The sequence below is a fragment of the Hyperolius riggenbachi genome, chromosome 12 (genome assembly GCF_040937935.1).
Source record: "Hyperolius riggenbachi isolate aHypRig1 chromosome 12, aHypRig1.pri, whole genome shotgun sequence".
Taxonomy (NCBI): domain Eukaryota; kingdom Metazoa; phylum Chordata; class Amphibia; order Anura; family Hyperoliidae; genus Hyperolius; species Hyperolius riggenbachi.
Window position 1 is genome coordinate 140,145,546 of NC_090657.1, and position 23,188 is coordinate 140,168,733.

At 43.0% G+C, this 23,188-nt stretch overlaps 1 protein-coding gene across 8 annotated transcripts in view; it reads left to right on the forward strand.

Annotated features, from left to right (window-relative positions):
• Positions 1–23,188, forward strand: part of ARHGAP40 (Rho GTPase activating protein 40) — a 209,621-nt gene that overhangs the window by 167,153 nt on the left and 19,280 nt on the right. For all 8 annotated transcript variants that reach the window (XM_068263552.1, XM_068263555.1, XM_068263557.1 and 5 more), the window contains 7 exons: positions 2,913–3,121; positions 6,413–6,491; positions 10,574–10,704; positions 13,504–13,669; positions 15,238–15,329; positions 16,657–16,734; positions 20,344–20,503. In XM_068263552.1, the coding sequence (XP_068119653.1) occupies positions 2,913–3,121; positions 6,413–6,491; positions 10,574–10,704; positions 13,504–13,669; positions 15,238–15,329; positions 16,657–16,734; positions 20,344–20,503 (915 nt within the window). The remainder of the gene's footprint in view (positions 1–2,912; positions 3,122–6,412; positions 6,492–10,573; positions 10,705–13,503; positions 13,670–15,237; positions 15,330–16,656; positions 16,735–20,343; positions 20,504–23,188) is intronic.

The window sequence follows — 23,188 nt, forward strand, 5'->3', positions numbered from 1 at the left end:
GTTCACAGCGCAATCCACAGAAATGCCTGCAACACCACATTTTATATGCGGACCACCAATATTTAAAGATGTAGCTGACCGCATCTATAAGTAATACATTTTGTCTGTGTGGGGCCGGTAAAAAAGCCTCGGGGGGCAACATTCGGCCCGCGGGCCTTAGTCTTGCAACAGATCAGTATCTGCAAAAGATCTGTTCATGCAAAAGATCCGTTCCTGCAAAATGCATTAATAGTCTATCTGCAGATCCTCATACACACCTTGTTTAACAGACATTCATCTGCAGATCTGAAAATCCATCTTGGTGGATCTGATCTGCAGATGAATGTCTGTTAAACAAGGTGTGTATGAGGATCTGCAGATATCCTAGTTATGCAGTGCCAACATTTTTCATAGTGCTGTAACATTCCTTAGAAACCTTTTAGTCAAAACCATGTGGAAACCATCAATCCAACTATTTAGGAACCCAACACTTTAATTTACTTGTCAGTGATCTCTCCTCTAAACCAGTTTAGACTGACTTATGTACAGAAATGGAAAAGTGATTTGGGTATAATATTAGATGAGAAAAATTTGCCACAGCTATGGAAAGTAACTTCTGAATGCTCTGTCAACTCCAGCACAACTGAAACTAGCTATAATGTAATATCATGCAGTAGGAGAACAGAGGCGCCAGCAGAATAAAAGTGGATAAAACCTTTAAAATTTGCTTGGAGGAAGCGGTGGACTTACCTCCATAAAGCAGACACGAAAGACTGTCTGAAAAGTAGCAATCACATTTATTATATGGTACCCCAAAAGTGCAACGCGTTTCGCAGGCCGAGCCCGCTTCATCAGGCAATAAAGTGGGGACAAAACAGAATTCCAGCAGTAGCAGGTGTAGTGCCTCAGTTAATATGTAATATCAGACGAGATCGTATGAAAAATAGCAGAGCAATGAATATACCATATAACAATAGGTGTAAGGTTTTTTTATATTTGGCTATGAGACTTGGGATTTCACGGTTTTAAAACGGTCAAACACCCAGCATTTCAACTTTTCTTTAAAAGATTGCTTACAGCTTAGAAACTATTATGCCAGATTTTTTTTAAGCAGAAATTCACTGAATGGGTTAAACATGACATTTTAGTTTTGCATTTAGCTAGAAATCCGTGTCCATGCTGAGGTTTAGATACAAATGTATCTTTGTTTGTAATGCAAATAGACCTATGAAAAGCCTATCTGGGAAGCCCTCTGTGCTCTCTCAGAGAGGCTTTTGTTTATTTACATTGTAAATAGATACATTTGTATCTAAACCTCAGCACAGACACGATTTCTAGCTAAATGCAACACTAAAATGTCATGTTAAACCCATTCAGTGAATTTCTGCAAAAAAAAAAAAAAAATCGGGCATAATAGTTTCTAAGCTGTAAGTAATCTCTTAAAGCAAAGTTGAAATGCTGGTTGTTAGACCACTTTAAGAAGACTGTATTTCTCAATAGGTTTGGCAGAGGGCTCCTTGGTACCACCAAATCCTGTTCTCCCCCCATTTTTTTAGTGGTACCGTTATGAGGCCAGCAATGTAAGTTACGTATTTTTTTTCCATTAGATCAATCAGTCTATATAATTGTTTCATTGAATCAACTGTCAAACTATTAAAATTTTTTGAATTAATTGTATCAAAAATTATCAAAGTCAAGTGCAGAATAAAAAAACAAAACAAAACATTTTTTGGTCATGCCAGAACATTTCTATTAATCATGCACACACTTGAGTTCTTAAGACCTTTTGCTTGTTGGAATTTAGAAGTATGTACAGAATCACTTCCTCACTGTGCTTATCTCCTGTAGGTTAGTGTTGGCACAGAACAGACCATACAGTGATCTGTTGCTTTGGGCAACCTCTTTAAAAACATACAGATACGTTCATTGTCTTTCCCTTAAATTGGCCCTAGACTATGATACATGCGCTACATATTAAAATCCTAGACATATGACTATAAAAACAGGGAACACCAAGAGCCCCAATAGTGTAATACGTACTGAATAAGGTGGCGATAAATTCGTGTTGCTAGATACTCACAAGTCAGGGTCACCAGCAGGCAACCACTATAAAGGCAGGTGGGGAGATTATCCTGACCCCACTCAGGATTAAGAAGTCGCTCTCTGTAGACAGAAAAAAAGGGTAGCAACCCTTCACCAAGGGTGGACTCAAAATTGTATACAATGAACAGAGGCGCCAAAAGTATAAAATTAGATTAAATGAGCTTTAAAACCAAATGAAGGAGGAAGTGGTGGTCTTACCTCCCTCAAGCAGACACGATAACGACTGCGATTCAGACAGTCAAACACATTTATTAGAAACTCCCAAAAAATTTTGCAGTGCATTTCGCAGGCTCAATCCCGCCTCATCAGGCAATACAGGGAGGAGTATCAAGCGATCTGCACAAGGATTCAAGTTAGTCAGAGGTGCTTAACTTGAATCCTTGTGCAGATCGCTTGATACTCCTCCCTGTATTGCCGGAGGCGATATTGAGCATGCGAAACGCGCTGCAAACATTTTTTTGAGTTTCTAATAAATGTGTTTGACTGTCTGAATCGCAGTCGTTATCGTGTCTGCTTGAGGGAGGTAAGACCACCACTTCCTCCTTCATTTTTGCCATTTGAGTTGGTTTTTAAGCTCATTTAATCTAATTTTATACTTTTGGCGCCTCTGTTCATTGTAGACATATGACTATGGTAGGGATTAGATTGTGAGCTCCTCTGAGGGGGACAGTGGGCGACCAGACAGTATACTCCTCTACGCAGCGCTGGAGAAGACGATGGTGCTATATAAATACTAAATAATAATATATTTTTACTATTGTTGTTATTATTATTTTCAGTTAGGTATGTGAGTCACCCTGCATAATGACCTGTTTGTTTTGTCTTTTTAGAGGGAGAAGCAGAAGCAGACTGGCTTCAGGACACTGGCCTTTCACCTCTCATTGGTGACACAAACCCCATAGAAGACAATATGTTAATCTTATCGACACTTACCAGAACGCAGACTCTTGCCGTAAAGCGTCGCCTGGACAGCTACAGCCGTTCTGTGCGGAAAAGGACAAAGCAGCCAACACGGGACGTCCGGGACGTTTTCTCTGCAGTAAGCAGCACTACTAACAGTTCTAGACTGGACTATTAATTCTCATATTAAAGCCTTAACGTGAACTTTAACTGACCACAGGAAAAAGCGTTGCACTTACCTGGGGCTTCAACCAGCCCCCTGCAGCCGTCCTGTGCCCACGGCTTGCCAAACCGATCCTTCTTTTCCCTGCTGTGGCTTAGTTTCATTTCTGCCGACTGATCAGTAGGCGGGCCCCTGCGCCTGCACGTCCCTGGCCGAACACATCCTCGTACGTGTTCACGTCGGCAAGTGCATCCTGCGCAGGCGCAGTTTGAGGTTCTCTCCTACTGCGCCTGCGCATGAAACGCCCACGAGAACGTGTACAAGGATACACAGTGGCTCGCCGTCTGATCAGTCAGCAGAAACTAAACTAAACCGTGGCGGGGTAACAGAAAATCAGTTTTGCACGCCACAAGCACAGGATGGCTGCAAAGGACTGGTCAAAGACCCAGATAAGTGAAACTCTTTTTCCTGTGGTCAGTTAAGGTTCACTTTAGGGTTTCATGTTCATCCTAAGAGCTAGAAATGAGTAGAAATCTCTTCAGTGGAACACAGACGGCAATAAAAAAAAAACTTTTAAAAGATTTTTTTAACCCCCCATTGGCACATTTTAACCACTTCGCATCCAGAACTTGTTTTCCCCCAATGGACCAGAGCAGTTTTGACGCTTTTTTAATCAGCAATAACTTAATCTGTACTCGTGCCCTTTTCAAGACAAACTAAGCTTTCATTGGGGGGTATTTGGTACCAAGTATTTCTCAATTTTGACCAATTTCTGTTTAAAAATAAAAGTGCTATTGACATAAAAAACTGTGCCACCAGTTAAAGTCGCCCAAGTATAGATATCCAGATGTGTGCCCAGTATCACACCCCCCCCTGTGTAGCCAGATGTGTCCCCAATATCAGTCTCCCCCCCCCCCCCCCAGCATATCCAGATGTGTCCCCTGTGTTTGCCACCCCCAGAATAGATTGACAGATGGACCCCCAGGAATAGTGCCCCTCTTTATAGCCAGATGTGTCCCCGGGATCAGCATTACCCCATTATAGCCAGATGTACCCCCAGGATTAGCGCTGCCCCCCCATTATAGCCAAATGTGCTCCCAGTATTAAGTTATGGCCCCCCAGGTGCCCAGATGTGCCATATTATTAAATCCCCCCCTCCCCTTGGTTGCCCAGATTTCCCCCACTCAGTTTAACAACCCCCTTTACATATCCCCCCCCCCCAAGAATCTATAGCCAGATGTCCCCCCCCCCCCCCCAATCAGGCAGCCCCCTCCTTGCACAAATCATTAAAAAACCTCCAGCAAGCAGCCTCTCTCACCTTACCTTGTTCCTGCGACTATCCTGAAGCCCCAGCCTCCGATCCCCGCTCTGCAGTCAGCCGCGTAATGCCTGTTACCCGGGTCCCGGCTTGATGACATCATCAAGCTGGGACCCAGGTAGTCGGCAATACGCGGCTGAATGCAGAGCGGGGATCGGAGGCTTCAGGATAGTCGCATGAACAAGGTAAGGTGAGTGAGGCTGCTTGCTAAAGTTTTTTTTTTTTTTTTTTTTAAATGATTTCTGCACGGAGGGGGACAGATGAAGGATCGCTGCAGTTAACTACAGCAGCGATCGTTCATGGGAGGGGGGTGGACTAAATGGCTACAAGGGAATATGTTCCCTTTTACCATTTAGTAATGCAGCTGAAAGTGCCGGGGGGTGCGCTTTGAAGCGCACCCGCTCGTGCACAGCAGGGCTGCAAACTTAAGCCGTATATCTACGTCATGGTGGCTTGGAAGGTGCCACAGATGACGTAGATATACTGTAGCAGTGGAGAAAGTGGTTAAAGCCCCCAGTTCAGCCTCCTTTTTTTAATGCATAGTACTTAATGGACACGTCTTCAAGTACCTCACCCTGCCCACCTCTTCCTTCTGCTGTTTATGCTAGGTACACACTATACACTTTTTTCTGGCAGATTTAACTGCCACATCAATTTTTTCCAATATGTCCAATCTGAATTTCGATCGATTTTTCCGATCGATTTCCAGTCACTTCTATGGAAAGCAATAAAAAAATCGATTGAAATTCAATTCGGACATGTTGGAAAAAATCAATCTGGCAGGTAAATCTGGCAGAAAATTGTATGGTGTGTACCTAGCATTAGAGTATAGTTATTTGTGGCCGTGTTGTGTTTGATGAAATTGCAGCATGATGTCAATAGAAAGTTTCATGATAGGTACAAGTTATATCTTCTGGTGCTATAATGGGCCTGTATAGTAATATTAGTTCAGTTTTTATTAATGGTGAACTGGTGCATTTTCACAAGGCTGGATTTTCCATGTGCAGCAGCCCCTTCCCCATTCCTTGTACAGCCCCCTCTTCCATGTGTAGCAGCAGCAGCTCTCTTTTATGTTCTTCTTTCCATTCAGCTCCCTCATCCTTAGGCGGCAGCAGCAGCAGCCTTCTTAGGCAGCAGCAGCAGCTCTTGGCCTGATGCCCCTGTGACCTTTTCCAGAAGTCTTTCCCTTTATGTTTATGGTCCTTGAGTTGCAAATAAAGGTGGCCATACACTTATAGATTTGCAGCAGATTCCTGTCAAGTTGGAATCTATCTGATGTGTGCCGCACACTAGGAACAGATTTCCAACAGATTTCAAAATGAAATCTATTGGAAATCAATCTAAATGCATTATTGGACCATTAGATCCAATGCAACTCTATGGGCCATCGATCTGCTGGCAGCAGCAGATCGACCTAGATTTTACATCCTGTCAGTTCGACCAAATCGAAAGCGGCCGCAAATCGATCGGCCAATTTATCGGCAATCGATTTCTGATCAATCGATTTGATCGAAATGATCGGTCGATCGACGGCTGAAATCGACCAGTGTATGGGCCCCATAAGTCTCAGTTCATGCAGGATTATGCACATTTTGTATACAAATGTATGCAGCTTGAAAATGGCCAGGTGGAATTCCACCTTCGCAGGATTTGATTGGTCCATTTTTAAGCTGCATACATTTGAGACCAAAAAGCCCTCCCACTAAATGCAACACTTAGTGTAATTTGCTACTTTTGCCTGATATGACTCCTATTGGGATCAATGCAGTTTTCCCTCTCCAGCCACAAGTGATGCTGTCGTTTTAAGTGTAGCACCACCAGTTGCTTATGCCTGTGCTTTCACCATTTGCTGCTTTTTGTTTTCTGCCATGAATCTGCTGCTTACTTTTATTGTCTGACAGCTGTCTTGTTTTTTTTTTTTTTTGCATTTGTTCTCCTGTCTAAAATAGGACAATGTATTAGAAGAGAATGGTACAGAGGAGCAAACAAACACAGATGAAAAAGGTTCCAGTGGGAGCTCGCCAAAATGTAAATATAGCTGTGTATCCATCCTGTAAAAGTACAGTATAGACAGGTGTACTGACTGCAGTATGGGGTGGATGAGAATGCATGCTAGTATATCAGATCTGTCACAGAAACATCGTACAGGACAACTCACTGAAGCAGAATTTTACATTTTTTTGTTGGTTTAGGTGGAAACAGACGATTATATTTCTGTGTATTATAGTTTAAGTGGTCAGTGCGCTCCTCTGGAATGGCCTCCTATTCAGCAATCAGGTGGATCGCTATGCACTATGGGGAGTATCAATACCCTATAAGCGATTGTATGTATTGTGCAGAGCGCTAACACCTAAGATTGCATATAGATGAACAAACTAAGCTCAAAGCAAGCAAATAGAACCAGACCAGAAAACATCAATACATGAATAAAAAATATAAATGCAAAACATATAGTTCATATAAAAGTTCAATCCACTCTGGGTAGGCTCTTCCACAGCCTAATGAACAGTATATGCAAGTACGCTCACTAACAGTGATGGATGATTAAATGACAGATCAGCATATCAGGCATAGGCTATCATTCATAAAAAGGTTGTCGGTAAAGAGAATCTGTGCGGGAAAACACAGCTGTCGGAATTTTACACTTCTGCGTGGGCATTCATAAAAATGTATCCAGTTGCGATAGCAGTGCGGAGATTCCCCGAACTAGGCTGGCGGCAGGCAGGCGGCCGCGGTAGGCTTGCGGAGACACGGAAGCAGCCGAGTTGATACATTTCTCCGTGTTCCGCTCTACTGCAGCTGCCTGGGAGGTCTGTGTGTCTCCATTCACTTACCGTACATTGTTATCGCCACATCAGAGGGAGCGGTACTTCCCGACCTCACACCGCTTGCGGTGATCTTTATGAATTAACATTTTTCTACATTTTTACAATAATCACCGCACAAGGCGGTGATTTATCGCTCTGCTCGGTAAGGTCAGCTTTTCATGCGGAAGGAGCCTTTATGAATGCTGAATTTGCTACGTGGGCAGTAAAGTCAGATGTTTTAAGCATTTCCGCATGCGGAAATGCTTTATGAATGATAGCCATAGTGTAGTAGCAACAAATCTTCGGTTATCTCCCCTTGTCACCAGCAATCTTCCCTGGATGCAACTCAATAAAACTTGTTCTCCGCATGCTGTCTCTGTGCGGCAACTTGTCAAGTTACCGCACAGGGACAGCATGGGAGAGCAGGTTATCGGCTGCTGTGAGCTGGAGAAAAAAAAACTAACACTTTTGGCCGTTTTTTAGGCCATACTTAGGTACTGGATTGCAAGTTACAGATCGCTGAGGACTGTCACTGAGCGCTCATAGCTGGTCTTTGAATGGTCAGCCGTCCTATCCGGTGAGCGTGTTTTTCACCTGGGTATTGTAGTGTGACAGCACTGGGATCATGGTTACACACTGTTAACAGGTGTGATGGTGGATGTATACTAGTTGATGCTGGATCACGCTATGTACCCTTTTGTCTTTGTGTTTTATTGAGTTGCATCCAGGGAAGATTGCTGGTGACAAGGGGAGATAACCGAAGATTTGTTGCTACTACACTATGCCTGATATGCTGATCTGTCATTTAATCAGCCATCACTGTTGGTGAGCGTACTTGCATATACTGTTCATTAGGCTGTGAAAGAGCCTACCCAGAGTGGATTGAACTTTTATATGAACTATAAGTTTTGCATTTATATTTTTTATTCATTATATTTTCTGGGCTGGTTCTATTTGCTTGCTTTGAGCTTAGTTTGTTTATCTATGCAATCTTAGGTGTTCGCTCTCTGCACAATACATACATATTGCTGAGTGTGTCACATTGGATGAGATGTCCCCTCACTCATCCCTGCGACAGACATCCTAGCTGTAGAATCATGCTGTAAACAAAAGATCTAGACTCTGTGTACATTAAAGCTTTGTACACACACTCAACTAAAGTCTTTTGAAACATCCCACAAGCAGATTTCATAGTGTTGGATGACAATCTTCTGCAAAAATTTAGCCAGACAACATGACAAGCGACCGATATAAGTCATTTTGCCTGATCTGTCTGGCGGATCAACTCGCACGACATTTCGGCAGAGGTTGTACAGTTGACTATGTTTGAACACGTAAAGCAAAGTCTGGAATTCAGGCAACCGGAAGTCTCAACTAAGACTGGGAGCGAGGACGCTGATGGATAGGGCTTAGACTTGCACTAGCTAAATATAAAGCGGCAATCCTTATCTACATCAGATAAGGCGACCCTGGGGAGGGTCGGTGTCTGCTCCAGAGCCTGTAGAGAGATAATAAAGGGGCCCATACACCTAACGATTTTGCCACCGATATACAGCAGATTTGATCACTGTGATCGAATCTGCTGTGAAATCGTTGCGCAAACGCTGACAGAACGATCTATTTCCGTCCAAAATCAATCGTTCCTGTCGATTCCCGTCGAGCCGTCCGTGCGGAAGATTTTTCTCAGTCGCCGGCGGGTCGGGAGTGCGTCGATAGCGGCGTTCGAATGCCCGACGACTGCCGCAATACAGCGGCAATACATTACCTGCTCTGGCCGGCGCGTATCCCCGCTGTCACCACTGTCTTCTTCTCCACTGGGTTCCACGTTCCGGTCCGGCTGGCTTCACTTCCTGTCCCGGCAGGAAGTTTAAACAGTGAGCGCCCTCTACTGTTTAAACTTCCCCAGACAGAAAGAAGTGAAGCCAGCCGGACCAGAACGCGGAACCCAGTGGAGGTGACAGCAGGGATACGCGCCGGCCGGAGCGGTTTCATGCTGAAATCGATTCACAATCAGTTTGCAGTAAAGGCAGCCATATGATCCCTATCTGGTCAGATTCAATCAGAGAGGGATCTGTTGGTCGAATCTGATGGCAAATCAACCAGTGTATTGCCATTTTGAAGCTTAGTTTTTTTTTTGTTTTGCATCGTAAGTCCTTTAAGGTGTACCAAGTTTGTAATTTTAATACGTTCTAACCACTTAAAGCCATCCATTCAGTGGTTAAAATTGGCTGACGTGCATGCAAACGTGTGCACGTGCATTTCTGCAGAATGCACATTTATTAAGGCCTCTTTTTCCATATGGGCAGTTGATGGGCAGTGAAATGGCTGTCAAACTCTCACAACTGCTCGCTGCTGCCTGGTAACTGCTCACTCCTGCCTTGCAACTGCTCACTGCTGCCTGGCAACCACTTGCTGAGCACATAGTTCAACTGCCTGTGGAAAGGAGGCCTCAATGTCCTATTTGCACTAATTAGTGTACAAATAGGACTTATAACTGTCCATTTTGCATCAAGTGGTTAAAGTAAGGCTTTGTGTTGGGGCCCATTTCCACGGGCAGTTGAACTGTGTGCTCAGCAAGCAGTTACTAGGCAGCAGCAAGCAGTTGTGAGAGTTTTAGAAGATTTTCACTGCCTATCAACTGCTTGTGGAAAAGGGCCCTTAGAGCTGCAAGGATCGGCAGGTGTCGGCAGACCATAAATCAGTAGTGGTCTGAAACACTTGCTCCCTCCATTGGCAAAACTGCCATGGCATTTTTTCTTTAGGCCTCTTTTCTACAGACTGTTGATAGGCAGTGAAATGCCTCTCAAACTCTCACAACTGCTTGCTGCTGCCTGGTAACTGCTCACTGCAGCCTGACAACTTGCTGAGCACACAGTTCAACAGTCCGTGGAAAAGAGGCCTTAAAAGTGTTCTGAACTCTATGGCCACCCCCACCTGTGTCGCATTGACCCGTCTCCACCTTGGCAGCTGTGGCCTAATATCCTTCTGCCGAGCTGGGGGCGGGCCACAACGCCGCCGGTGGAGGTGGCCACAGAGTTTGGAACATTTTAGAATAAAAAGCCACAACGTTCTTGCTTGTACTGTGCCTTTAAATTTGCTGGGAGGCTCTTCCTGCAGCCATTTATAAGCAACGTACTGTCTGGTAACTAATCACCACTTACCCCTCTTGTTTGTAGCAGTATTTATAATTTACACTAGACAACATGTTCCCTTTCAGAAATTACTTTGTTCACTTAGGGGTATAGTTGAGAAAGTTAACCTTCTGTGATATGCTGATGTATTGATTTTATATTTACTGTACAGCTTTGCCCAGCACACTGAACAGAGGCTTCAGCGCATCTGATGGCTTTAATACAGAAGTCGCGTATTCAGAACAGGCTGCAGCTGGACACTATTTGAACTGTAGGACAGTATGGAAGCCAGAAGCACTACCTGTAAGCTCCACCCTAACTCAAGTCGAAAGAGACACTGAAGCGAAAAAAAAAAAATGATATTATTTGTATGTGTAGTACAGCTAAGAAATAAAACATTAAGATCAGATACATCAGTCTAATTGTTTCCAGTACAGGAAGAGTTGAGAAACTCCAGTTGTTATCTCTATGCAAACAAGCCATTAAGCTCTCCGACTAAGTTAGTCGTGGAGAGGGCTGTTATCTGACTTTTATTATCTCAACTGTAAGTGAACTGTTTACTTTTTCTCTGCTAGAGGAGAGGTCATTACTTCACAGACTGCTCTGAAAGACTCATTTTGAATGCTGAGTGTTGTGTAATCTGCACATATTAGAGAATGATGCAATGTTAAAAAAACACTATATACCTGAAAATAAAAGTATGAGAATATTTTCTTTGCTGCTAATCTTCTAGTAATTATTCATAGTACACAACCAATTCACTATATCATATATTTTTTTTTCGCTTCAGTGTCTCTTTAAATTGCTTGCGGAGACACAGCTGAACTGTCAAAAGTTGCTTAAATATCATTGCTTATTTTTCACAGAGATTTTGGACAGTTATCAGTGCTGTGCAGGAACACGTCTGAGAATGTGTTTCTGTGATATGAATAATGTGATGTAGCCATTTGTTCTTTATAGTCATCCTGTAATTGCTTTGCCTTTGAACACACCTCGGCACCTGTAGGAATGTTGGCTCTAAGGGTGTCCATACATTACACGATATTGCAAGCTGATCAACCCTCCGATTGGATAATGTTATACAATCTATAGAGAGTTGGCACCGCAGCATGCCTGGCCGATCAATATTTTGAATGATTTCCAACAGAAATTGGTCAAATGGATCGATTGAGAATGGATCCAGCAGCTGTAATGGCCGGTGTCCATGCAAATCTTTACTTGTCCCCCACCATGCCCATGTGCAGTGTTAAAGGCTCACCGCGAGTGCCTGTTCCACATGACACTTGATGCAGGTGCTTGTGACGATGCCAAACACGAAGGTGTTCAGGAGTCGCACCAGCGCACTCGTGAGCCTTTATCATGAACTACAGACATGGGGAGGACACATACACTTGGGGGCGTGGCCCGACAAGTGGCACTAGGATGATTTCCAATAGACTTTATGCTGAAATGTATTGGAAATTGGTGTGCAGCGTGTGGGCGGGTAGCAGATCCCTCTATGATCAGATTTTTTTTCTCGTAATGAGTCTATGGGCCACATTAAAAAAAACAAAAAACTCATACCTGCGCCTCAATATGTGCGTTTTTCAAAACGCACAACTTGCTGAATATTTCTCCAAAAATGCTTGTAAAACGCGCTTAATGTATTTCACTTGAGACGCAGAGGACTTCATTTTTACATGCGTTTTTGATGAGTTGTCCTTAAATAAATATGATCATGTATTTTACTTAATTGAAAAGAGGAAACTATTGAAAAAACCCCAATACGCAAATGTACCTAAATTGTATGAAAAGATATAAAAAAATATAGAAAAGCAAAATGTCTTTCTGCACTGCCTAGCCTTGTTCACATTTACTTCACAAAAGAAGAAAACTGGCAGGCACTCAAGGATTAAAAGAGCGGACTCCACTTCATTGGCCTAACCTTTCTCAATCCACATCAATGCATCCAGCAAACTGTGAACAAACACTTTAAACAATGGCGTTCGGGAGGAATCGGCACAGGAGACTTGGGAGCAGGATACAGCCGGTATATGGCTGATTCTGCTGCTGCACAAATCCCACCGTATTAAATAATATTCCCCCTCCAGGCCGCCATAGATGGTAGGGAATGAAACAATTCGGCTTCCAGCAATTGCTGGAAACGGAATTATTGGGTTTTAAAGGTAACTTCAGCTCTGTCTTCTGACGGCGCCGAAGTTGCTCCTTGTGCGCCCAAGTCTCCTGCGCTGGATACACTGTGCTCGTCAACAATGTCCCAAAGTTGCAGCTGTAATTAACCAAGCAGAGAGCAAAGCGAGAAAGCATGCAGGGAGCAGAGCTGGCAGTGCAGGTTATACTTATGAGACCAAGGTGGGTGGTGGCAGGCTATGGAACCATGAATGGAAGTGTTGTGCTAGGGAGTCTCCAGGACTGCTGCCCTTACAACAGTTTCACCCTTTTTCCTTGTGATCCTCATCAGAGGGGCTTTAGCAGATCACTGGTCCCCATAGCTGCGCCGCCCCGTGTCCCACCAGCAAACTGCACAATCGTTGGCTTCTAGTGTGTGTGGAGCAGCGTCTTCCGTTTATTTAGGCGTTTCGCCGTCTCATGCAGGGAGAAAATGATTGCAGCTATAACGAGTTCCATACACAGGTCTAGGAAACATTAGTGCCTGGGTCCTAATTTCACATCTGTATTCCTTGTAGAACTGCAGCCAAATCTTTTTTTGGTTGCTTACACAGCCACTAATGTACATTCAGTTTAGTGTTGGTCAGGGATCCGCCATTGATAAAAAAAATATGTAAATTTGCCAACAATGATCACTGGACACGGATTCTACACTTGAGATGGTCAACAAAAAGTGAACAATTCCTGCTTGCATGCATATTGTATACAGCTTGGCATTGGTCCAATAAAATGCTCTTTCTGCTAACTCCGATTGGCTCAATAGCAGGCTGCATACATTTAGCATAAAATATGTATGCAAGCTGGAATGTTTAACTTCTCATTGATCAGCAGATGTTGAGCTGTTTGGAAAGCAGTTTGCAATGTTTTTCCTGAGTTTTGTTGTGTCCTACTGGAACAGGTTGATTATATGTCTCATGTCCTTTGTGCTTGCAGAATTTTCAGATTCAGAAGGGGCGTCTTGGCGTGACACGCATTTCAGACCTGTCCGCATCCGATATGAAGCAGGTGCCTGCGCTGGCGCTCATCGAACTCACCGCACTCTGTGACATTCTAGAACTAGACCTCAAAAGGAATAAAGCAGCCAAGCGTAAAGCAACAGGTAGGTATCTCCTTTGTGTCATCTCTGTGCTTTCGCCATATACCGTACTTTTACATAGGGCCCATTCACACCGTTACTTTGTTATGCAACACAGGTTGGCATGTGGTATGGCAATAAAACCTAGCATCTGTGTTGCTCGCTATTGCAGTGATAACCCTATTTAATTACACCGATTCCGAATTAAATAGGGTTATCACTGCAACAGCACTGCAGAAATGCATGCAGCAGTGCTTTGTCAGAACGCACTGCTGTGCAGCCTATTAGTGTGCCCATAAGACGGTTCTGTGAATGTATTGCCTGATGTCCCTGTGTATTGCCCACTGACATATACGCTGAACATCAGCACAGGAATGCAATAGTGTGCCCTTACCTTGCTTTAAAGGAAGCCTGAACTGAGGGGGATATGAAGGCTGCCATGTTTATTCAATTTTAAACAATACCAGTTGCCTGGCAGTCCTCCTGATCCTCTGCTTCTAATACGTTTAGCCATAGACCCTGAACAAGCATTCAGATCAGGTTTTCTGACTGAAGTCTTATTGGATTAGCTGCATGCTTGTTTCAAGTGTGTGATTTAGACACTAATGCAGCAAAAGATATCAGCAGGATGCCAGGTAACTGATATTGTTTAAAAGGAAATAAATACGGCAGCCTCCTTTGCTCTCTGAGTTCAAGTGTCCTTCAAAGCAAATCTGTACATTTTTGTTCTTAAAATAAAACTATTTCAACGTATTCCTCACAATTTCTGCACATCATATGCATCTCTTTCGATGCTCCCCACCGCTCGGAGGTCTATTTTCCACGAGCATCTGACAGGCAGTAAATTCACTGCCTGTCAGCTGCTCCCGTCCACCGGCTGGGTGCATGCTAGCTCTCGGCTCTAGTGGCGAACAGGCAGTTGCATCGACATGAAACTGTTTTATGCCGCATGGGAACACCAGTTCGGGTCAGTGCTGGACACGCATGGTGTTACAACCACTGCCATTTAAATTTCACCTGAATGGCATGTTGTGGGCAGCAGATAGGAAGCTGAACTGCTCAACAAACTGGCAGTCCATAGAAAACAGGCCTTAACAGTGTAAATTTTAATGTCCTTCTGAGAAAGATGGCTGCAAACTCCAGAAGTACTTCCAGGGCATTGCTCTGGCTCGCTCTAAGCTGTCTGTGCAGGGACAAGCTGCAGTTAACCAGAGCACGCAGAGGGTGGCTAGCTGTGGGCGATGACAAGGCATGCCACAGTGTGGTTGGAAACGGGGCAGAAGCGGAAGAGTTCTTCCTCTTCCTCCTGCTTCTGTTCACAACAATATTGGCGAAAAAATATCTTTCACTCTCCTGAAGACATCATTATTTGCAGCATGAAAATGATTACATTGAGAAGTATGTCTGCATTAAAGGGACATACCTATTGAAGCAATTTATATTGTACAAATGAAAATGACTACAGGTGTCCTTTACGCATAAAAGTCTTCTAAGTTAGGTACACCAGTTAGTTTCTTGCCCTTTTTAAGTTTTTCCTCTTTGGTAAAGTTTTTCATGCCATAAATTTGTATTATGTTTTATTTTTCTTATAGAGAGTAGACTTTTTGGGGTGCCACTTGCCACACTGCTGGAACAGGACTGCAAGATGATTCCCAATACAAAAGTCCCGCTCATCTTACAAGCGGTGAGGTTAAAGTATTTGAATCTGTTTTTTTTTGTTTGTTTGTTGCATAGGGATGGAGGAACGGGTATGCAAAATTCACAGGAAGGACCTGTTATGCAAAAGTCACGTCACTCATTTCATAACCTCAAAGTCCGATAGTCATCAAACTTGAGTATAATTATTATTATTTATTGTATTTATAAACCGGCAACATATTAGACAGCGCTGGACAATAAATACATACTATGACACAAAGGATCACAGACGTAAAAAGGTTATATAACATACAACAAGTTCTACAAGGCAAACTGGGTACAAGATACATGATCATGCGATTTTATGCTAATTAGGTAGGCTCAGTAATACAAGTATAAGGCTGTCATAGGAAAGGAATACACAATCGTGTAGAAGACACTATGGAGGGGAGGACCCTGCCAAAGGCTTACCATCTAAGGGATAAATAGCCACATAGTCAGTATACAGCCAGCCTGTAATGGGGGTACTGTAGTTTGTTGTTTCTTTTTACCTTCTGCTTTCCAGTTGATCCAGTAAGACCAGCAAATCAAGGGTGACCCTTTGCTCCTTTATCTTCAGTGTCCCTCTTTATAAGTTATTTCTTGAAGTGCCACTTCTTAGCACAGTTCCTCTTCTTAGGTTAGATTCTGGTTACCTTTTGCTGATCAAAATGACAATCAGTTCTGTGGCCCAGTAAAATCCATTTCAGTGTGTCACCACTCCTTCAGTGTGTAACATACTGCTCCCTTCCTACCTACCTTGCAGCTTCATTGGGTAAATGGGGGATGGCATCACTTTTGTATTTGACTTGCCAGCATGATTTGAGGACACTGGGTCACATTTCTGTAGACCTCCTAGGTTGAATATATTTAAGATGTCTATATCTATATATATAAAAAGAGTGTAAATAACGCAAATGTATGGCATTTTTTAGCAAGGCCCCATTTTAAGTAACTCTTTAAAGTAACCCCATCACTAGTTCATCGTAGAAAAACCAGTAGCAGGTTCCATGAAGATGAAGAGATCTTTCACATTGCACTGTCAAACGTCCAGTTCACACAGAGACCATCATGATGGCTGATGGCAGTTCCACTATGTTGAAAAAGTAGCTAGACAGAGCTTCTGTTGCACCCTACACTTTTACACGAGCACTGTAAAATAACCATATACTGAAATAGTATACAATGTTGTTTTTTTTTTCCTTTTTCTTGTTTTTTTGTGTGGAAGCTCAATTCGATTTCCTGGAAACAATTAGCCTGAACGATGCATGACTCATGATGCACGACTCATGATGCACTTATCAGAAACTAAAGCTCTTATTACATTTCTGCAGATGCTGATGTCCCTGGAGAAGAAGGGCCTAGAAGTCCAAGGCATTTTGAGGATATCTGGCTCACAGGCCCGGATTAAGGTAACAGATATTATCTAAGATTTGTGGCAATACTATAAACACTTTTTTGACCTAGGTGGATAAAGTAGAACCCTGTACTCAAGTCCAGGTGAATCTGAGTGCAGGAAACAAGTTCATATGTACCGTAGTGCCTATGCCCAATCACAGATAACAAGTCCATATATTGTACCATTGCCTGCATACAGTAAACAGGTCCATATAATGTACCATTGCCTGAGTACAGTAAACAGGTCCATATATTGTACCATTGCCCAAGTCCAGGGAACAGGTCCATATAATGTACCATTGCCCGAGTACAGGAAACAAGTCTATATATTGTACTATTGCCCGAGTACAGGAAACAAGAAATCTTTACCTTTTCTCAAACTGATCAAGGGGCTCTGTATGGCTGAAATTGTGGTGAACCCCCTCCCACAGTGTGATGTCAGGACCATAGTCCTGACCGTTTCCTGTCTGTGAACCTCATTGCATTGTGGGAAATAACAGCTGGGTCCAACTGCCAAAAAAGCAAGCAGCATCTCCTTCCACTAACATCACTTGCCAGCAGTAAAAATGTCACCAATGCCATGTGGTAAATGTCTGAATGTAGTTTAGGGAGAGGAAAGCTTTTACAATGGGTAAACACTAACTAGATCATTTATACATAATTCTTGTAAAAGTGAAGCACTTTTTTATTACATTATTTTCACTGGAGTTCCTCTTTAAATGACAATATACTCTTGTACAAATACTAAATATTAATAATGTTTTACCATTCTCTGAGAGCAGGGATTCCCTAATGGCCAGGGATGTCACTAGAGATGATCACCAAGATGCTAATAATTTGGAAATAGAAGCACATTTTACTCAAACTGAAACTGGGCCAATCCACATTGCATTTCAAGCTGAATACAATTTTACATTGTTTGCGTGCTAGCTAGCAAAATGATCATCTCATTGACCATTGCTAGGTGTCTCTACTACTGTACATAGTAATATGCAACATGCTGCCACAGCCACATGCTATAGAAAGTGTGACAGACCGATAGAGTGAACCTTTCTTTAATACCACAGAAATTAAGAAAACAGACAGCATTACCAAATTACAGAATTAACATTTTTATATATGTACAATTCTGTTGATTTTGATTCTGATATGCATAACCTTTTTTTTTTTTTTTTTTTTCTTTTTTTTTTATTGGTTACGAATATCGGGGTGTTTTCGTTTGTTTGCTTTTCTAGCTTTAAGTCAGTAAACTTTTAGAAGTAGAAATGTTTTTTGCTGTACTGCCTTCTAATAAAGATATAATCTAAATCAGGATTTCTCAGCCAGCCTTCCCTGGAACCCCAGAGCTCATTGAGGACATTGCAGTGGTTCCCTGGCATATTCCCTCCGGTGAGACTGGTCTCAATTGGCAGGGTGAAAAAGTGCCTCCTTGGCTCGTCTATAAAAAGAAAGGCTAAATTGGTGATCAGTATAAGAAGAGCAGTAATAAAAACTGTATGTTAGTGAGGCAGTATAATAGAGCCTTATTATAGGTGCACACTATAATTGTGGGAACTCTAACAAGAAACACTACCATAAGTTACTGTAATAGGAACTGTGAAGCACTATAGAGGAGTAACATATATGGGGCGCTAATACAGGGGTTCTCTTGAGTTCCAAAAAATTATGTGAAGGGTTCCTCCAGGATAAAAAGGCTAAGGGAGGCTGATTTACATTCATGGCGTAGACAGACTTAGGGCTGGATCACATGGATGCTTGGCGGGCATTTAACGGCGGTGTCCGGGACTTGACATTAAACACTCCCATTTAAGTGACTGGGAGCGTTTGTACCTGCGTTTGCGCGAACGCAGCTTACCGATCACTATTTTTTCCCGTCGTTTGAGGCGACCCTATATGTTACATGTAGTGTCTACGGTTGATTAACTGCCGCGTCAAACGCAGATCGTGACGGGAAACCACTGAAAGCCACACCGCCAGAAGCCAGGCGGATGTCCGTCTGAACCTGCCCTTAATAGTAGAGAATGATGTTTACTAAAACAGCAAGCCAAAAAGTAGTTTTTTCTATTTTATGAAAAATTCTAATCTTGTCTGCAGGTGGCGCTGTAGATAGGCTATTTCCATTTGCACCATTTCATTTCATACTTTTCTTTGCAGGAAACCTGAGACCAGGGCAGTTTCTAGGCTAAATTGCACCCAGGGCGAGGGTGTCAAAATCACTTTAACGGATACCAGAGCTGACCTATCAATTAAAAACAGGGCAAGCAGGCATGTATTAGATGCCGTCCTCCTGCCCACCGCTCCTCCTGTTATCCTCCACCCCCTCCTTTGTACTCTAAATCCTCCGCTGCAGCTCAGTCCATGTCGCCGGAGTTGGACAGTAGTGCGCAGTTGTGTGTGACAAGGAGTACTCTGCACGTGTGCACAACAGCACAATGACATCATCACCCGACTCCAGCGACCTAGACAGTGCTGCGGCAGAGGATTTAGAGTACAAAGGAGGGGGCGGAGGAGAAATGAAGGAGCGGTGGGCAGGAGGATGGCATCTAATACATGCCTGCCAGGGGCGTAGCAATAGCCATAGCAGCCATAGCAGCTGATAGGGGGTCCAGGTGGTATCTTTTTTTTTTTTTTTTTTTAACAGTAGAAGTTTGAGGGTTTTTTCTTATTTTCGTTAACTTTATGTTCCTCCACCCTCTGACTTTGTCTCGGTGCCCATGAACTGTATGCAGTGTTGGTTGCATCAGATTGCAAATTGCCCAGTTAACAGGTATTCGTAGGGTAGGGGCAGTTGGCATTGCTTAAGAGTGCCTACATCTGAGGGCTCCATGAAGGTTTCATATGGGGCCCCATGATCTCTAGCTACGCCACTGATGCCTGCTCCCCTCGTTTTCAATAGTTCAGCTCTGGTATCCATTAAAGCAGAGTTCCCCAACCCTTACCTTATGGCCCACCAACAGTGCATGTTCTGTAGAAAAACACAAACCTGCACAGGTGAGGTAATTTAGTGTCTCAGTAGAACTGTGGGGAACACTGCTTTAGAGTACACCTCAACTGAGGAGAATAAGAAGGCTTTCACATTTATTTCCCTTTTAATAATGCAGATTGCCTGGCTGTCCTGCTGTGCCTCCACCTATAATAAGCCACAGACCCTGAATAAGGATGCAGATCAGATGTTTCTGACTAAAGTCTGACTGGATTAGCTGCATGCTTGTTTCAGGGGTGTGATCCAGATATTACTGCAGCTAACGAGATCAGCAAGCTGCCAGGCAACTGGCATTGTTTAACAGGAAATAAATATGATAGCCTCCAAATAAATGCCTTTCCATTCAGGTGTACTTCAAAAACAATTTGTAATGAACACATGGGGTTAACAATCACCCTGCAACCCCTGCTATCGCATGGGGGCCCAGAGGCTTTGGGGGGCCGCACCTCCTCCCTCTCCCCAACCTCGTGGTGTTCTGAGACCAAGGGGGTCCCATGCTACCATCTTTGCAGGGGGCCCTATTAATTCTAGTTATGCCCCTGAATGAACATAATAAATAAAACAAGACTATATACCGTATGTGTGATTGTGTGTCCGATTGTTATCGCTTATTGTTAACAGAATTGACATCTTTTTACAGACTATACAGCAGCGCCTGGAGAGGAATTTCTATACTGGACTGTTTTCATGGGATGATGTTAACCCACACGATATCGCCGGCCTCCTGAAACTCTTCCTTCGTGAGCTTCCTGCCCCGATACTGACTGCTGAGTATCTGCCTGCGTTCTCTGCTGTACAGAGTAAGCAATCTTCCAGTTTCACCCATACTGGCTGCTGAGTATCTGACCGCGTTCTCTGCTGTACAGAGTAAGCAATCTGCCTGCCCACATACTGACTGCTGAGTATCTGCCTGCAATCTCTACTGCACAGAGTAAGCAATCTGCCTGCCCCCATACTGACTGCTGAGTATCTGCCTGCGTTCTCTGCTGTACAGAGTAAGTGATCTGCCTGCTCCCATATTGACTGCTGAGTATTTGCCTATGTTCTCTGCTGTACAGAGTAAGCAATATTCCAGCTTCTTCCACACTATTAAAGTTCACATTTTGGCAGAGCTTTCTTTTATAGAAAGAGATCTCCAAACACTATGCTGAAGGCACACAGAACACTATTTATGCTTGTTATATAAAACTTAACCTTTAATAAAACATTAAAAACTTCAGGTATTGCCTATATGGTTCACTTAAAGAGACTCTGTAACATCCTGTTTTTTTTTATCATCCTACAAGTTCCAAAACCTATTCTAATGTGCTCGAGCTTACTGCAGCACTTTCTACTATCACCATCTCTGTAATAAATCAGCTTATCTCTCCCCTGTCAGACTTGTCGCCCTGTGTCTGGAAGGCTGCCAAGGTCTTCAGTGTTGTGGTTCTGGTATGCACTCCCCCCCCCCCCCCCCCTCCAGGCCCGTCTATGCACACTGCCTGTGTGTTATTTAGATTAGGGCAGCTTCTCTCTGCTCTCTTATCTTTTACAAGCTGGATAAATCGTCCTCTGAGCTGGCTGGGCTTTCACATACTCAGGAATTACAGACAAGGGCAGATCTGTTTGCAGGAAGAAAGGAGCAGCCTGACACTTCAGTGCATGAGAGCTGCAGGGGGAAAGAAACACACAAATGATCTGTTGAGATTCAAATGGAAGGGTGTATACAGCCTGCATGTGTATGGATGTATTTTCTATGTGTGGACAAACTGTACATCAACCTACTTCCCGTTTTGGTGGCCATTTTGTTTGTTTATAAACAAACTTTTTAAAACTGTTTTTGACTACTTTTAATGCGGCGGGGAGCGGTGAAATTGTGACAGAGTGTGTCCCCTAACGCACTGGTATGTTTACGTTTGTGCGATTTTAACAATACAGATTATCTTTAAAGTGTGAGATAGGATGTAAATACACGTCGGAACACCCTATTAGGATTAATATATCCTCATTATTTGCAGGATGTCTCTCCCTTTAAATCACATAAAAATGAATGCATATGCATACACAACACCACCCTCCACCTTATTTTTCAATATAGCATGGCCTCACGGCTATATATACAAGCCATATATATACACGGCCATGAGTGAAACATGTTAGGCTAAGTGGAGGGTGGTGTTGTGTATGAATATGCATTCATTTTTATGTGATTTAAAGGGGAAGACATCCTGCAAATACTGAGGCTATATTAATCCTAATAGGGTGTTCCGACATATATTTACCTCCAGGTCCTATATGGTTCACTTAACATGTGACATAGAAGTTTTTAATGTTTTATTAAAAGTTAAATTTTATATAGCTCTATAGCTCTCTACAACAAGGATTTTATAGAAAGATATGTTAGTGGTACCAAAGCAAGACCAAGTCATGGTGCCATTCCTGTTAGGGTTAGCTTTGTTTTGCAGTTAGGAAACATAACAGTACCATAGAATACTTTTCTACACCAAAATAACAATTTAATTTAATTTTGGATAAAGGTAGGTAAAATCAGGGCTGTGGAGTCGGAGTCGGAGTCGTGGAGTCGGAGTCGTGGAGTCGGGCAATTTTGGGTGCCTGGAGTCGGAGTCGGGAAAAAATGCACCGACTCCGACTCCTAATGAATTTGTAACTGTAATTAAAATAGAAAATATGATAAAATGTTCTATTTCTCAGATAATAGTCATTAAAAATAATGTATATATACAGTATATATACAGTAATAGCTGTGCTTAGTCCACAAAAATGAAATAAACCAATCAAAATTAGTTACTTGTGCTGCTTCAATCAAGCAGTCCCCGTATTTTTAAGGTCAGATATACATATCTGATTGTGACTGTATATATGATGTGTACACAGGAATCTCTTATATATACTAAATAACATCTATGCTGTAAGAATAAAGCCTGATGTGTAGCTGTGTCACTAATAGAGATGGTCAATGAGATGGAAATAATTCTGCACTGATGCTGATTTATGCAAATGTATGCACTCCCTTTGCTGATGAAATCAAATAATTTGATATGTTAAAATTTGGTTTGGTGACTACAAATTAAAGGGTACCTGAGACGGATGAAAAGTAAAGTTTTATACATACCTGGGGCTTCCTCCAGCCCCCTTCAGGCTAATCAGTCCCTCGCTGTCCTCCACCACCCGGATCTTCTGCTATGAGTCCTGGTAATTCAGCCAGTCAGCGCTGTCCGGCCGCATGCCGCTCCCACAGCCAGGAACATTCTGCACCTGCGCAATAGTGCTGCACAGGTGTAGTATGCTCATGGCGGCGGAGTGTGTGCATGCGCACTACGCCCGACTGGCTCAAGTACCTGGACTCATAGCAGAAGATCCAGGTGGTGGAGGAGGACAACGAGGGACTGATTATCCTGAAGGCGGATGGAGAAAGCCCCAGGTCTGTATAAAACTTTAATTTCATCTGTCTCAGGTTTACTTTGTTACACAGTAGTACTTTACTC